The sequence below is a fragment of the Rhipicephalus sanguineus genome, chromosome 2 (assembly GCF_013339695.2).
Source record: "Rhipicephalus sanguineus isolate Rsan-2018 chromosome 2, BIME_Rsan_1.4, whole genome shotgun sequence".
NCBI lineage: Eukaryota > Metazoa > Arthropoda > Arachnida > Ixodida > Ixodidae > Rhipicephalus > Rhipicephalus sanguineus.
The window spans coordinates 195,435,126-195,453,059 of NC_051177.1; the positions used below are offsets into that span (position 1 = coordinate 195,435,126).

At 47.5% G+C, this 17,934-nt stretch overlaps 1 protein-coding gene across 1 annotated transcript in view; it reads left to right on the forward strand.

Annotated features, from left to right (window-relative positions):
- LOC119383952 (mediator of RNA polymerase II transcription subunit 30) overlaps positions 1–17,247 on the forward strand; it is a gene marked incomplete at its 3' end in the record, with an annotated part of 74,654 nt that extends 57,407 nt beyond the window's left edge. Inside the window, 3 exon segments of the mRNA XM_037652229.2 lie at positions 4,800–4,967; positions 10,695–10,811; positions 17,153–17,247. Of these exon segments, the coding sequence (XP_037508157.1) occupies positions 4,800–4,967; positions 10,695–10,811; positions 17,153–17,247 (380 nt within the window).
- Positions 17,248–17,934: the final 687 nt, after the last annotated feature.

Below are 17,934 nucleotides of genomic sequence, written 5' to 3' on the forward strand. Positions count from 1 at the left end.
CAGCCTTTTCAAATTCTTGAAGCATCGCGGCTTCTCAAACTTGCCGATCACGAGGGCAGGAAGCTTTTCAGAGCCGTCTTCATTAGCGCAAAGCAATACGGTAAGACGCTCTTTGCTTCGCTTACCCCCGTGACAGCTCTCTCCTTTGAATGCCAATGTCTGTTCTGGCTGCATATTAAAATAATCCAGCTTCGTCTGCGTTGAACACGTCGGACGGTTTGTATTCCCGTATCAATTCCGGCAGCAATGCAGTCCACTTTTCTACAGTGTCGGAGCTGACTGACGCGCTCTCTCCACAGCAGCGGCTGTACACAACTCCACTACGTTTTTTAAAGCGATCCAACCAGCCATTGGAGGCTTTAAAGTCGTCAATGCCGCAGCGCAATGCAACTGTCTCAGCCTTCTCCTTCAAAATTGCGCCATCCACGGCGATTCCTGAACTGCGGGCCTGACGCAACCACTCAACGAGGGCCTTCTCCATGGCAGCATATTTGCCATCTTTCGCGGCCTTCCTGTTCAGGCCGAACTTTGCCGCATTTAGTAGGATGCTGTCCTTCTTCGCGAGGATCGTTTTCAGCGACGACTCGGGAATGTTCAGGTCGCGGGCAATGCTGGCCTTTGTTGCTCCGTTCCGCTTCTCTGCCTCCTCGATTATGCGAAGCTTTTCTCCGAGCGTCAGCGGTTTTCGGTTCCGCGACATTGCGAGACGCAGCACTCGCAACCAAAAGTTCGAAAGCTTCCTCGCACACCAATGACCGAACACAGAAAATTTTGCACGTGGACACAGCAGCTGCGGCGCAGCACAACCAACCGATGAGGCAAACACGTGAAGGAATGGCTGAATGGCAGCACGGCAGTAGGCCTATTCGATTTGCAAGCTTCGACCAATCGCGAGCGGCTAAAACGCCCCAGCCCTCTGGTAGCTAGACAGCGGCGAGTTCCGGTTCCCGCGGCTGTCGCAAACATTGGCTCAACCACTGACCTCCATTAAGAAGGCTGGACGGCGCATCCCCGCTCTGCGAGGCGGGCGCTTGTGAAGCCACCGGAAGGTCCCCTGTTTGTCCCGGAAGCTGGCGTCTTCTGTCCGTCTCGGTCGCGCAATTCAAATATTCTTGGGTGGCAGCTGTTGTTATGATCGTTTTTCTATTTTATTTTTTCAAACTTTGCGAGTACGCCTCACTTTAAACGCCGACGAACGCTACACGAAAGATGACAGACGCCGTGCCGACACCGTCCGAATATGGCGGAGTGCTGCAACGTACAAAATTCGTAAAAAGTAATGCAACTTTGAGGTACTTACGTGTGAAATGTCTTCCCTGACTACTTCTCCGGTCGATTCGTACAGTTTACTGCGCTACAGGCAGGTATTTATTTAAAAAAAGAAGAGAAAAGCTCTCTTCCGGGACAAAAACGCTGGCTTCCGGTGGCTTCACGCCCGCGTGCTCGATGCGCCATCCAGCTCTTCCTAGTGGAGATCAGTGGGCTCAACAATCGCCGTTCAACACGTCCGGTATAACGACACGAAATGTAGTGAAAGTTATCGTATACTAGAAAGCGAGCTCGAGATTATCTGCCATGTTATCTGCTCACAACGGTCACTGCGGTCACAACGGTCACGGTCACTACAAAACCACCCAAAAGAAGAGAGAGAGAAAAAAAAAAGCGACAACGGAAGTGCGCAGTGCAATGCGACAAAACGAATGCGCTCTGGCTGGCTCCGGCCAACGTTGGCTCTGGCTAGCTATGGCCGACCGCGTGTCGAAAAATTGAAGAGGCCCTGTGGTGGCAGCGCGGATACGAACTCGGTTCCTCGGTTTCCCGACTTTTTTCGCCCGGCCGCAGTGTGTTTGCGTGCCAGCCCGCGTCATCGTAGGTCTTTTTTTTTCTCGGACAGTCCAGCAAAGCGTCGTACGAGGCGGGGCCGGCGTAAAATTGCGTCGTACAATTGAGGTTTTTAATACATTATTTCTATGGGGGTTTTGCCGGGACCAAGCCAATTCGTCGTAAAACGCGGGTCGTCGCAGGACCAGGGGACGTATAATCGAAGTTCCACTGTACTTTTATTTCAAGGAAGTGCTTATTTTGAAATAAAATCACATTTTAGTGGTCCGCATTGCTTTAGCGCACTTCAAATCACCCGCCTGAAAGCGGTATTTCGCATGTCACTGTTGCCATGCCCAACGTTGCCCACCTTTACTGCGCAGCGGCGTGCACTGGCGGCGTGCACCATTCAGGCACCTGGCAACATCACATGCATGTGGTATTTTGTCGAACTTTCTGTCAGAGCGACTTTCATGCGTGTGCAAAACATGCGCGGCAGTACGCAATACCGAAACTACCACTGAGATGTGACCGCGTGAGCGAAGCAGGGCGCCGGGCGAAGCACAGTTCGGCGAAAACGGAACTTTTGAACCCCACACGCCGTTCCCTATGGCAACGCCAGAGGTTCTTTATTCCATGAATAAAACAGAAACGAATAAGCAGCATTTTATTACGTCTCTTGATGCACGGAAGGTTCTTTTTTTATTGCAGCTAGTTTTATTACTAGCGATTAATTGTATTCAGACTCTCACGCGTCATCGGGGTCACTTCCAAAATGTCCCACTCGGGGCGCTCATCGTGTGATACATTTAGCTTAATTTCTCGGTAAGTAGGGCACTGCTGTTGATAATATTGCCGTTTTAGACGTCATACATCGAGCTTTTTCTCTGACATAAATTGTTATTTGCCTTTAGTGTACCTTTAAAGTTTTGCTAGACGTGGTGTTTAGCGCGAGGCGTACCACTGGCAAAGCAGGCGCCACCATCGGCGTGACGTTCTAGGCAGGATGAGTGGCGGCGGCGTCTGCTTCAGCAGCACCGACGCACACTGAACACGAAGTTTTAGAGAGAGAGAAGGAATGTAGGAAAGGCAGGGAGGTTAACAATTACACCTGCGCTGTAATTCTGATCAAATGCGGAGGTTTTCCCGCTTCGGGTGTGGGCTTGACCGACTGACAGCGACTGCAACGTGCATTCGCTGTCTTTGAAGGCGTTTCACATGGTATAAGCCAGTGCTCAGTGCCACAGCGCAAGACATACGCAGCGGAACCCAGTGTCAGCCTTCACACGTGTCATCAGGGTATGAAGCTACGTGAACCTTGAATTTTGAAACTTAGAAATGGTGAACAGGGGGCCATTGGCTACAACACATGCATGCAACCAGCGCTTCTGCAAGGAATACTTCTGCTTCAGTGTGGGCCTGCTCTGTTCTATGAGTAGCAGAATGCGTTCATTGAAACACTTGCACGTGCATGCTGGCCAACTAATGACACTTTGCTGTTCTGCCAACTACGAACGAAAGTGTATCGGTACATTTTTGCTTAGAAAAGATTATAATAAAAAGAAGTGTACTGTATTTCAACACTGATATAGAGACCACTAACTGCATGCGCCAGTTGTGGCGTGCACCATGATCATGAAAGTTTTCGAACGATGTTTTTGATGTAGGCGTTGCAGGCAAAAACTCCGCCAGCAGTGCAAATGTACAAATTGCCGGAGTAACCGCCAATCGTAGGTTCGCATACATCGCGAATAACGTCAGATCGTCCTTTATTAATTTCTTTATTTTCTCAGAAGAAATGGGTAAACCATTACGCACTGACGTTATGAGAAGCATGCGACATGCTGCCCGCTTGTCACCACTGTGTTGCAGTGAAGCGTGTCTTCTTTTCCACAGGCGCACATTTCAGCTAATCACGAGACCGCTTTCTTTAAATTATTATTTTTTTTTTTCGCTGGCAGTAGCGAGGTTGGGTGCTTCACCTGTAACTGATTAGTATCGCTACATTGCATTGCCTTGTTGCTCTTGGCAGCCGTCGTTTCCGCGGATTTGCGGCGAAATTGAGATCAGGAATTGGCACATGGCACCCAAAGTTTTCGAATTAACCGGGCTGGTGTTGACCGCCGCTTCAAATTATCCACTGATATTTAAACTGCAATATACAGGACCACAGAAAGCCTTCTAATTAAGTGGGATTTTGAAGTAACTGCATTAAAATCGATGTGGTTTTACTGTACTCAAAGGGCTGAGTGATTTTGCATGAGCAATATCACAGAGGCCTTAGACAGCTCATCTTGGTTCATGATTTTGCTGCTTGGGGCATGAAACATCATTTTCTGCGATGATCTAAAAGTATAAATTTTCATTTAATGAGGGAAATGAAGCTTGTTCTGGTCAATACGAAACAATCTTTCCATCGGCAGGGCTATCTCAATCGATGTGCTAATTGGCTTTCTGTCCCTGTAAAGGCTAGGTAGGTGCTGTGAGCATTCACTGACGATAAATTGATTTTTATGAGTAGTACATACTATATTGGTATCAGTCTTGGCACCAGAGGACAAGTAATTCTGCGATTTTTTTTAATTACCAGCAGATGATACACATTGGTTAGCGGACGGCACACAAATCCCTGCTTATTGACATTGAGGTTCTAAGCTTGTGAGCAATTTCCAGTTTCGGAGATTGCACCGAGGTGCTGCGCTGGTTCCCACTGCCCAGTTTCTACATGATTTATTCTGGGCAATAGTGGTGACATTTTCAGGCTGAAGAGTGGTGAAGGTCCGATTAATAAGTACAGCGACGAAAAGAACACGGGTACTGACAGGAAAGATACTTCTACGTTCTTCTACAATAGTGGGAACTCTTTTGGTGTATTTTGGAAATATATTTTATTTTTACGGTTCGAAGTTTTCTTACAGCGGGCTCCTTAAGGCCTAGCTGCGTTGACTGACTTGTCTTGGCTACCTGTTGTGATGCAGCCGCCGACTGGGGTAGCGACCAGCATGCAGGGCCAGGAGGAGCGCCGCATCAAGCTGCAGGAGACACTGCGCAACGTCGGGCTGCTCTTCAGAAAGCTCCACCGGGTGCACGGCATCTGCAGTGACCAGAGTGCAGCTGTGGCCAGCAGCCAGTACACGCCCATTGAGGTTGGTGTCTCTGTGGGGTGTGCCGTGTCGTGCTAAAAGCAATAGAGGAGCCGTGCAAGGTCTCAGGTATTGCAGGAGCAGTCATGCTACGTCTGCACCCACTATTCCATAATGTAAATCCTTCTATATCCTGCTGTATTTTCTTCAAAATATAACATTTCTGCACCCACCCTGTGCCAAAGGGTGTGCCGTAGATTTGATACTAACTCTTCGAGCACATTGGGGGAGAAGAGTCTTGTGAGCACCGGATGTGCAGTGCACACGGCAATTCAAGCTAGATCGTGCTGCTGCTGTGGTCATAGTGAGGCTGCAGTGATACCGACTCGGTGTGCGTACAGGTCCTTGAAATCATTGAAAACCCTTGAATTTGAAAAATGCATTTTCAAGGCCCTCGAAAGTCCCGGAATTTTTTCCCGTCCTCGAAAATCCGTGAATTTCCTGAGCAATGCACTCTCATATCAACATTGCGACCTCCTTAATGTGGCAGATCGGCGTGGACCTGACAAACTCTCCATTTCAGTAACAGTAATTTGGCGCGAGTGCACATCGTTCCATCTTGCAGAACTGCATGACAAAAAAGTTTTACCGCGTCAAACCGCAAACGAACGAAGCGAGAGATGCGTACCGCTCTTCGGTGCTGGCTCCTTGCCTGTGTTGAAGTGGCTTTCCTTGCCCTTCACCTCTCGCCATCGCCATCGGTCTGCCTTGTCCCACTTTCCCTCTTGCCCATAGAGTTTCCTCTAAATACACTAGAGGGAACTCTGGCACTAGTGTCTATGGAAGCTGCAATGCATGGCGCTTCAGCCAGCATGGGAATGATGGGTAGTACACGGATTTGTAAACTTCGTTCTTTCAGCTCCGTGTGGCCTGCATCCGCTTTGTCACAAGACGAAGGTCAGCAAATATTCAGCAGTTCCTCTTTGCCCCCTTAACCTCTTTAGGCTCACGAAGTTCACAACGATCCATTTTTTTACCCGAAACAAAACCAAAACGCCACAATAACAAAGCCACAAGTGCTTTGGAAGCCCGCAAGCACGAAGACTAGGCAAATCCTTGTACTACCCGTCATTCCCTTGGTGGCTGAACGATCGCAGCGCCAGAGTTCCCTCTAGTTAATATTGGGAAACTCTATGCTCTTGCCAAGAGGGGAAGATAAAGTGAGCTATAATGGAACAACTTTACCGCTCATGTGTAGTGCTTTTGCTAATGTAGCCAGCAGTTTAATGCATATCTGCCATTGTTGTACTGCCTCCGCATCTAGAAGAAAGGTAAAAAAAAAAAAACTTCTGCTGCCGTGTGCCAAAAGTACTAATTCTAATGCCAACACCTGACGCTTAATAATTAGCTTCCAGGCTGTATTTTTATTTTTTTCGCGCAGATATTAACAACACATAGATAGCGAGTTCCCATTTAGCTGTTGGCAACATTGACACGATTCCAAACTGTGTTCTGCTGTGTCTTCACTATGCTTCATCAAAACATGGCGTTTTTTTTGTGTGGTATCTGGTTTGTGGTGCACGTGTGTTGTGTTGTGATGGACGCCTGTGTACAATGGGAATTTCAAGGTGAACTTCCGTCTTTTAATGTCACCGGTATCAATTGAGAAACACTGGCATAATGCCGGGATAGTGTAAATTCCAGAGCTAGTGGCTTAGCAACGACAGCTACAACAAGTGGATTGCGCCGGGCACGACGGATCCACACTGAGCCGCATGTAAACCGTGCGCGAAAACATGCGACGTTGCGACAATGGGTGAATCGGCACTCAAGAGCCACATGAAGAGTGCTAAGCACAGTAGCGCCATGAAGGCGGCGTCAGGAAGCACGCTACTTAACTACCTTGCCCCGAGGACAGCACAAGTGAAGGACCCACCCGCGCGGTTTCATTGCAGGCGATGGATTTAGATGGAGTTTGTAAGACCTATGACATGGTCACAGATGCTGAAATCTTGTGGACTCTGAAGGTGGCCGTTAGCCATTATTCATACAGGTCGTCATCACAAGCCGCAGATCTCTTCAGGCGCATGGTCCCTGACAGTAAGCTTGAAAAAGCTTTTTCCTGCGGAGAGAAGAAATGCTCTTACATGGCATGCCACGTGCTTGGACCTTTTTTCAATCAGCTTTGCACTAGGAGGTTGAAAACTCAGACTGCTATGTCGTGCTTTTCGATGAATCGGCGAATGAGTTTCTCCAATAGAAGCAAATGGATGTACACGTCAGATGCTGGAATTTCTCGCAAAAGTCACAACAAGATATCCCACATCTGTCTTCATGGGACATGTGACTGCTGACGACATCCAGGAAAAGTTGTTAAAGGCCCTTGAACCTTTACCACTTAAAGGGAAGCTGAACAGGTTTTCGAATTCGATAAAACTTCGTGGTTATAAAGAACCTACATTATTATCATCGATGTCGTAATTTTTTTCTGCGGTTGTTGCTGCAAGAGCTTTGAAATGCACGAATGAAAAGTGTTGTCTTCCTTCGCCTACACGAGCATGCCAAGTGTGGCCATGGAAACCTACGTCATCTTCGGTTCATTTGGCGGAGCCGTGCTGCCCTCCAACGGAAGGTTCCTGCCGCTCACTGATCCAAACTGCGAGAGCGCTTTGTGTGACGAAGGCTGAAGTAAGTATAGCGAAGTGGAAAGTTCTGCAGCTGGATTACAGTATCTGGCATAACGACAAGCTGCCAAGTGCACGTGAACGAGCATCTTTTATATCTTCAACTGTGGCCTACGTGACTAACTCGTGACGTGCCGTTGCCTGAGCTAATCAGGGAGGCCACGCTTCAGCAGCGCTGCTGTTGCAGATAACGTGGCATATCGAGGATGACGTCACCGCGTTCGCTCAGCATCTCAAGAAGCCCTGCGGCCACAGCCTCTGTGTTTTTTTTTTGCGAAAAAGTGCTATTTGCGTTCATTTTTGAGAACTCTCACATCGCTTTTCGAATTCAGCCAGGATGAAACTGTCCTTACACGCTCCAAAGTCATTTTTTTTTAAAGTGCATCAGCTACCCTTTAAGAAAATTTTCCAAATTTCAATGGATAAGCCTAATGTTAGCTTAAAGTTATTTAGGTCCCTGCAAGCAGACTTGCATGAAAACTACCAACTGCAATGTGTTGATGTTGGCACAGGTAGCCTGCACACAGTCCACAATGCCTATAGGGCGGTAGTCGTGGCCAGTACATGGGGACTTGATGTCCTGCTGTCAAGTCTGAGCGTGCTCCTTGACAACTCGCCAGCACGAAGAGAAGATTTTACAGCCATAACTGGGCAGAGCACATTTTCACTGAAGTTTGTAGTGCAGCGCTGGTTGGAAAATGTCAGAGTGATAGAAAGGGCTGTGCTTCTTTGGAACGGCATCGGAAAATACATTGGAGCAGGATGGAACAAGGATGTCGCCCTACCAAGGTGCGCATCTTTCGAGAACTTGTTGGTTCTTCCATGACCCTCTTGTCCTGGCAAAGCTGAACTTTGCCCTAATTGTTGCCATGGCTGTCAGATCCTTCTTGGTTGAATACCGAGTAGACAAACCTGCGGTTTTCTTTCTGGCAAGAGACCTGGAGACAGTTGTAAGAAAGCTGCACATGAAGTTTATGAAATGCTCAATTTTGTCTGCAGCAGGGATCAGTGCCTTTCTGAGGCACTGATCCCTGCTGAAGACGTGAGCAAACATGTCTCACTGGAAAAAGTGGACATAGGCCACACATGCAAGCAGATTATCAAAGACTGCAAAGGAAGTGCAAAAGGTCTATTCCAGTTCAAAATGGAATGCAAGAAGTGTTTGATTCTCGACAAAAGCCCTTTCAAGTCTGCCCTAGTCAGAGACCTGTTCTGCCTAGACCCACGGCTCATGTGCTGCAAGGCAGATGAATGTCTCTCAGCCCTAAGAAGAGTGGTTGATTCTGTCACTGCAGCTCGCACATTGACGAAAAGCAACGAATCTGTTTTAGCTGAATACACAGAGTTGTTGCAATAGGAAAAGAATCAGCTTCGACTCTTTCAGAATGGTTCAAATAGGCTGGATGAAATCTTCTATGAGCTTATCAGCCTAATTGCTCATATGGTGAGCTTTGGAATGTTGTCAAATTGCTACTTGTTCTCAGCCATGGACAAGCAACAGTCAAGCGTGGGTTTAGCATAAACCGTCAAGTTGCTGTAAAGAACTTCACAGACTTGTCAGACTGGACATTTTTGTTGTAATTGTGGTGTGCATTTATTTCTTGTAAGTGCAGTAAAATTAGTCATTTTTGGAAATATTAGAGTAAAGAAACTCCAACTTTGCATGCTGCTTTTACTCCTTAAAAAAACCTGTGACAGGTCCTGGAAAGTCCTTGAATATCTTTGAATTTTTGCTTTGAAAACCTGTACGAACCCTGCAACTGAATTTATCACTTTTGTTTTATCTGTGAAACTGCAAATACCCATTTTATTTTGCACACAAGCTGTAATTCTGCTAAATTCTCAAGGGTCCCATGCAGTTACTGCTGATTACTATGGCAATAGGATTCCAGCACTTTGGTCCAGTTGAGTGCTAGCACCACTCTTGCTCATTTGCATCACACACTTGCTGCCCTTCACACACTAAGCGTTGCCTGAATTACAACCGCTTTATGAATAAATAGGTCTGAACTAACGAGTTGGATGCCAATATAAATCATGAATAGATGAGGTTTGAATAATGAGGCTTTTACTTTATTTTTTTGGGGGGGGGAGGGGGGGCAGGTGTTAGTATGCATAAATAAGGGGGAACGAGGGCCTTCAAAAAAAAGCTTTTTATTTACTATTTCATCTTAATCAAAACTGGCATGCATGTGTACCATTGAATGGAGATTTCAAATCGGCAAACACATTTCAAACATATCATTTATAAAGGAAGTAATGACAAATTTCCACATTGTAATTTTCACATTGTAACGACCCAAATAGTAGTTACTTTTCTGAACTACGTGGTGCTTCCCACAAGGTCCACCCCACAGGCTAAAAGCAAATTGATGTCAAAACAGCTATTTCATTGATTAGAAATAATTTTCAACCTTGCAAGGTAAAAATTAGCTTCCAGTAGTTAGCCGGTACTTATCAAATAATTACAATTGTATCAAGGTTGAGAAAAAAAGAAAAGCTTCAGCCTGTAGTTCAGGCGTAATTTGGACTATAAATACTTCGAAATAGTGATTTCCGAAAATTGACAGTTTTTATGATTTTTTGCTATTTTAAGACCCTGGTCCCCCCTTAAGTCAACTACATTTCTAAATCTATTTTTGCTACACTTCAATACTACACATTTCCCCCCTCTTCTCGTATGTCCACTGTGAAAGCTGCGCATGCTTTCTGCAATTGCTGTTATGGGTGCTTGCTCCAAAAGCCTGTTTTTGTGGCTCCAGCAAATATATTTGCCTATTCCGAAATGGACTAGGCCAGCACTGTCACTGATATTGACTGATATTGTATGAGGCATGCTGCAAGGCTTCAAAAACAATGCACACTGAGCACATAAGCAAGTCTAATGAGAGCTTATCCAAGTTTAAAAGTACGAATACTGCGTAAACTAACATACAGTACATTGATCCCCGTGCAGTAAACATCAAACTAGGAAGTATTTGTGCAGTTGCACACCTCTGTTTCTCACTGCAGTGGGAGCCAGTTGCTGGTGAGGCAATTTCAGCTCATTTACAAAAACCATAGCACGATTAATACCGACATTTTGCGTTTTCTTCGCATCGTGCAGCCTGACGTGACACTTCAGAGCCTGGTGCCCATGATGGACGACCCAAAGCCTAGCGAAGAGAAGAAGCCTTCAGAGGCAACACGTGCACTCCTTGAGGAGCGGGCACGTCTCACTGAGGTGAGTAGTAGCACATTCTGCCTGTAGGACTTCGCTGCACAATCAGCTGCTGCATTGACACAATTGATGTCACGTCAGCATGTTCTTGAGAAATCTGAAACAGAAATTAAACTGTGAAATCTTAAAAGAAAAATGTAGAACTGCATTCCCCTGTGCATGCTGCAGTGGACTATTGATGCAGTTAGAAAAATGAACGTACACGTACAAGGTGGCGATGAAATGTTTTGGAGCCCGAAGCATAGCCTTGCATATTCGAGCACCCTGTCGTCTCAGTACATGACGATAGTAATGAAAGGATGGTGATGGTGGTGTCTAGCAAGTCATGCCATCATTTATGTTCGCATCTAGCTTTCACAGCAACCAGAGTATGTTCGGTAACATCTGGAGCTGAAACGAGCAACAGTGCACTTTCAAGCCATGGCGCGGCACAGATTGACCAGCACATAAACATGCCCCGAGCAAAGAAGCTTTAAAGAAGCGAAAACAAGGCTTTCTATATGTCACCTCCAAAAATAAATGTTGACTTCTGGGCTAATACCGATCTATGAGGTAGCACATGATCCGTGCGCCAAAAAGCTTTATCAAAGCCGGTCATGCCAACTGACACCTATGGAGCTGAGAATGATTAACATTGTATAGTTCTGATGCCAGAATGAAACAAAGCACACTGTTGTGAGCATGTTAAAGAAATATACAGTCGAACACGGATATATCGAACTCACATATATCGAATTTTCGGCTATATCGGAACTCGCAAATTATCCCCTTGAAAATCCTTTGTAAAAGTATAGAAATTCGCGCATTTATATCGAACGGTATTTTTACCCGCCATTGGACATATCGAACACCGCGCGAGCTGGAAGGTGCGCTTCGGCACTCACTGCACACCCGCGACCTTCGCCACCTTCGCAGCACCGCGACCTTCGCCACCTTCGCAGCACCGCGCCTCCGCCGACACCCGAAACGCTCGAAAAACGTGAGGGCGAGAGGGCTCGGACTGTACTCCTGTTGAGCACGTTCTCCAACTTGCGGATCGGCTTTTTTTTTCTTTTTTTTTCTCTCTCTCTCTCATGCTTTCTCCACGTTACTGTCGGCTCAGAGAGCAGGAACAAAGGACCTGGCGGCCTCCTCTTTTCGCCTTTGCTGTTTTCTTTTTTTTTTTTTTTTTGCTGGTTTGTGAGTGTTGATCAGCCAACAACAGCCCACGCCTTTTGTATTTGCTCAGCCAACCACAGCTCGCACCTTTCGTACATCGCTGCTGCCCTCGCAGGTAGCCGGGTAGCGATCGCCGCCATCACGACTGATCGCGAGTGCTTTGTTGGCGGAGTTCACTTCCGTGAGTTGTCACATATCACCGCATTCCTCTTTTGCGTGTGTGCTGTGCAAAGGCGCTGCGGACTGCTTGAATTTTCGACTTCTCGTGTAGCAATGGCCAGCGTCAAGAAGCGCAAGAACACAGTGGCCAACTACTTCCGGAAGGCAGGCTTCGTGACGGCGGAACTTGCGGAAACCGGTGAAGACAGCGACGAAGAGCGCATAGACGTCGCGTTTTGCAAGTTGTCATCCCTCTTCCCAGCTGCCGTTCCACCCGAAGTATCTGCGGACGATTTCGTGGAAGCGGACTGCAGTGTTCAGGCTCTTGCGAGCCTCGCTGATAAGGACATCGTAGCTGCGGTCGCAGGGACCCAAGATGCCCAGGTCAACAGCTCTAGTGGCGACGAAGATCGTCCGGACGAAGCGGCGGCTACACACGCGTACTTTGCCACTGAAGTGGCGGCAGCGTTAGGCTTGATTTGCCGTTGTTGCGGCGACATGGAGGGAACCGGGCTGTCACACCTGGACAACCTCGATAAGATTGAGGCCAGCGTCTTCAACTTCATTTCGAAAACGAAGAAGCAGGCCAAGATAAGCGATTTTTTTTCACGCAAATAAAACACTCTGTTGCATCGTGTGTGCAGAATTAGTTGTCATTCTTGAATGCGCTGATTGTAGCTGATCGTCCGCCACTGGTAAGGTCTCTGGACCTGTATTTTTTTATATAGAATTTTTCATGTATCGAATAATTCGCGATCCCCTTCGAGTTCGATATATCCATGTTCGACTGTAGTGTGGTTCTGCATACACGATAATTTGCACAGAAATGTCACAATGCATCAGCAGCTTGCATTTGTTGTACACATAGTCTTCTGCACTCCTGCACTTGGTTTCACTGTATACAGTCGACGTCCGATTTCCCGGACCCTCAAGGGACCGCGAAAACGTCCGGAAAATCGGACAGTCCGGAAAAACGAATGCACGTGAAAACGCACCTTTTTGGTAGGTATTTTTCGCTGACGGAGAGGGTCACGGCCGGAGTACAAGCTTCCCATTGCAATTCAGCCAATGCATCGTTTAGGTGGCTCTGAAAAGAGCCGTTTATATAATAAAAAAAGACGACGTGGCCGGCGCTACCTCATAGGTCAGCACTTGGGCGCAAAGAAGTCGCTTATTTTCTTTTGCACGGCGTTCTGCTTGCCCGCAATCATGTCTGCCTCAATTTCAGTCAACGTCATGTTGCCGCTGTACACCGATGACAGTGTCATCAGTGCTCGCGTCAGCTCCGAGCTCGTTGGCTGTGTAGGAGCTGGCTCTTCGTTCTCGGTGCCGGAGTCGTCGGAATCTTCCGTAACTTGACGAATGATTTCGTCATCGGTCAACTCCGCACATAGCTCGAGGTCTATGTCAGCGTCGGCGAAGCCCTCAAAGGTCACCCAGCTGGAATCGACACGCCAGCAGCGCGCAAATTGTCGAAGGCAACGTCCGCGGATGGCAGTTCGTCACACACTCTGTCCACTTAGGGCGAGACGGCCGTCTCGGCGTCGAGTGTGAAGCCCGCGTGGTGAAAACAGTTCCGCAGAGTCTCTTGCGTAACCGCCTTCCACGATTCCGCTAGCATGCCACCGGCAGACCTGAGGTCAACAGCTCGACGCTCGACGAAAAGCGCAGCACGAAACAGCTAGGAACTTGGTGGATGCTGAAGGTCGGGAAACGTGATCACTGAAGATAGCGCGCAGCAGCAAACGATCAACCGCAGACACGACCGCAGAGCTGGCAGAGCTGACAAAACAACACGGGAACGAACACAGCAAGGTTTGGCTTGGGTAAGCTACGGCTACGGCTGGCAACGGATTGACATGTGCGGTTTCGAGGTTACGGCAGCCGCGGTGCGGTGCGGCGGTGCTGCTGGCCACACCTGCGATGCGAGTATGGTGGGTTCGAGGATATGAAAACAGCCGAAATGGCGGCGTCGGTGGTGACTTTGGGTCGGCGGTTAACAGCAAAAAGTCCGGGAAATCGGATGGCGAAGGCTATAAGCGTCTGGAATTTCGGACTTTTTAATACATTGACTCTATGGGGAACTTGACGGTGCCACAGATGAGTCCGGGAAATCAGGCATGTCCGGAATTTCGGGCGTCCGGGAAATCGGACGTCGACTGTAATGACAAAAAAAGAAACTGGAGAACTTTTTTTCTACGTATTTGCATGTCTTGAAAACCAACATCTACAAACCTTCACTTATCAGCAGCCCCATAACTATGCTAATTAAGTAAGTTATTTAGCATTTTGAGCTAATTACAAAAAATTAACGCAGATAACTTGTTTTCTGATGCTCATGTCAGCCATTTCAAGCATGCAGCTTCTAAGAAAGCTTCAGCTTTGTCATAGGCAGGTTTTAGGATTTTTTTGGCAGTCTTTAGCAAAGCACCCAGTATGATTTAGTTGAAAGGTCGGATTATGAGTAACAGAGGTTGTTGCTAGCTTAATTGGCTCATTATGCTTAGAAAAAAAGATACAGTAAAACCTCGTTAATTCAAAGTCACTGGGACTGTGAAAGATCTTCTAATTAAGCGTGTTTTCGAATGAACCAAGCAAAAAACCCAGATGCAAGGAACTTTGAATTACTGAAAGGAATCAGAACTGGTCGTTTGCTGTGCCTGCTAGTTTGCGGCTCCAATGGTTATGTTTTTCAGCAATACCCAGTCCCAATTTTTCTGCTAAACCGGGGAAACGGCAGGCCTCGCTGCTGTCAACGCAAGAAAAAGAAAGGGAAAAAAAATACAGCATATCCACGGGTGAATGATGAAGAGCTTGGGCGAAGCTCCTGAAGCAATCATGGTCTCGGGATCGGCTTCTCGTTGAGCCCGTTTCGCAGCGGCGTCCTTGGCGCGCATCGTCACGGGATCCGCCAAGCGAGCGCCCGCCGCTGCGCATCGTTCATGCTCCACCAACGATCCGACACGTACGGCGACGATCCAGGAGAATGAGAGCAGAGAGGCGCTCGCTCCCCGTGCAGCCCGCGCAGCAGCCAATCGGAGAGCAGCGGTACTTGTAGCGCCATGTAGTGTTGATTCACACAAGCGCCCTATTGCATACAATTCTATTAGACCAACGCCATCACGAGAAATGGTGATGACGACACGCATTGTGTACAGCGCCATCTAGAATATCGTCCCTGAACTGCAGTTTGTATGTACTTCTATGAGACAGCGCCATCTGCCGTTTACGCCGGACAGAGATACTGCCGTTGACGCCGGACAACGGAGACATGACAAGGTTAGACTAAGAGGAGCTACGCCCCTAAAAAAACGGTCTCGTGCTCAACTGGGATGTGCACCTGCAGAAAAGAAGACGTCCTTCACTGCAACACGGTGATGGCACGCAGGCAGCATGTTACCTGCTTCTTGCAGCATCAGCGCGTCATGATGCGACCATTCGCCCATTCTTTCTGGTAAAATAATTTAATAGTGGCCAGCGTGACAGAATTAGCGAAGTGTCCTGGCTGGAAAACATGATCACTGAAGTATTTGAACTGAGTTTTCGAAGTGGGCATTCCATGCAAGAACTCCGCCACAGCGCAAGTGCGTGAATTGCCGGAACAATCGCCAGTCGGAGGTTCGCATACGTCGCGAATTCCGTCAGACAGTCCTTTATGAACTTTTCTTTATTTCCAGAAATAATGTGTAAATCATAACGCACTCGCGTTGCGAGAAGCATGCGTCATGCTGCCCACGTGTCACCGCTGTGTTGCAGTGAAGCACCCCTTTTCCGCAGGCGCACAATTCAGCTGACCACGAGACCGTCTTTTCCCGCTTTTAGATGCGAAGTATCTTATGGCGGAGTTCAATCCGGTAGTGGTGGTGGTGGTGGTGTGCGGCGTGACCACCCTTACTGCGCATGCGCATACCCTCACCCACTCCCCTCCCCCTCTACACTTTCTCCTCTCCCCTCCCTTCTCCACTTCTCCTCTCCCCTCCCCCTTTCCACTCTTCCTCTGAAACGCGGGCTAGACATGCCGAAATTCTCTCCTGCGCAACGCCGCGATGAGCACCAGCGCATGCCCGTCCCCTCCCCCTCTCTCTCCTCTCCTACGCTGCCCCACTCTCGCACGCCTGTCGACCGCGTTCCCTGCTTGCCCTGTGAGAATTAACGGCCAGGCTAGAGGGAAGACAAGACGCGCGTAGCGTTCCTCTTCGCATTCGACGACGCGAGGTCGGTAGCATGCCCAACGAACGCCAACGGAACGCGATCGTGCAAGTGCTCCGGCTTCGCATCGCCTCATGGTCCCCTTTAGCGGGAAATGGTGTAATTTTCTTTCTCTCTTTCCCTTTTTTTCCCTTTCGCTGCTGGCAGCAGCGAGGCTGGGATGCTCAACTTGTCACTCATTAGTATCGCTACGTTGCATTGCTTTGTGGCTCCTAAGGGCCATCGTTTCTGTGGATTTGCAGCTAAAACGGGAGCGAGAATTGGCACATAGCACCTAAAGTTTGCGAATTAACCGGGCTGGTACTGAACACCACTTCAAATTATCCACTCAAATTTACATTGCAAAATACGGGACCGCAGAAATCCATCGAATTATGCGGGATTTCAAAATAACCGAGTTAGAATTAATGAGGTTTTACTGTATTGCACGAAAACCACGAAGCTTATGCTTTGCCCTTTATGCTTAATTCTTTTTGTGCACTCTCTTTATGGATATTGACCATACATATAATAATAAAATAATCACTGCGTATGTTATTGTAGTGGAATGCTACCAAGAGACAGGGAACACATTTGGGAGTAGCAGCAAATTAAGTAGAATGAAATGAGTAAAATTATCAGGCATAATGTGGATTTGTTCGAAAATGGAGGGATGCAGTCTGGGACATGAGCGGTAAGTTTTTATTATGCTTTTCACACACAGTAAGCTGACAAGGAAATATGGTACCTTGATATTTCATTGTTGCCATGAAATGCCAACCTGCACAATGCAGCCTTGTGAGTTTTGGTGGTCCCTAAAAAGCCTGCTCTTTTTGCAGCAAGTGGTGCTCAAGAACCGTCAGCTCAAAGAGGTCATAGACGCCCTTCGTAACATCATCTGGGAGATCAACACCATGCTGGCCATGCGTAAAAGGTGAGCTCTTGTGCCTTGTGAATGGGATATAATTTAGGAATTTATCACTGAAAAGAGCCTGGGACTACTCTGCCTATTGTGGTATAATGCTAGAACGCTCATTTTACTGAAGCTAACATTTTATGTATTTCTCCTGTATGATTATAACATGAACTGTTGACACTTATATTTGAACAGTATTCCATGCTGAAATACAGTCGGACAGCATACCGATATTTGTACTTCTTGTGTACTGTATAAAAATTCCCTGCTAAAGCTAGCCTTTGCATGTGCTCTCTGAAGCTTATCTGGCTAGATGACAGTGTAAATGTTTTGCTGTAAGAAAAGGATTAATGTACAGTCTTTAGTTCTCCATGGGCAATGTAAGACTGAAGTCTCTGGTGGAAACCTCATGCCTTTTTGGCCCTGAGCAGTACTGGGCCTGCAGGCATGGTTGTACTTTATATGTTGCCGTATTTCTGGAAGGCATGTTTAAGTTTACAACTAGAGGGCGCAGGTTCGATTCCTGGCCACAGTGGCTGCATTTCGAGAGAGGTGAAAAGAGCACATGTGGGCCTAGGTTTAGGCACACGTCAAAGAACCACGAGCGGTCACAATCGTTCCAGTCCTCCATTACGGCGTGCCTCATAATTATATTGTGGTTGTGGTTTGTAAAACTCCAGTAGTAATTATTTCTTATCAACATGC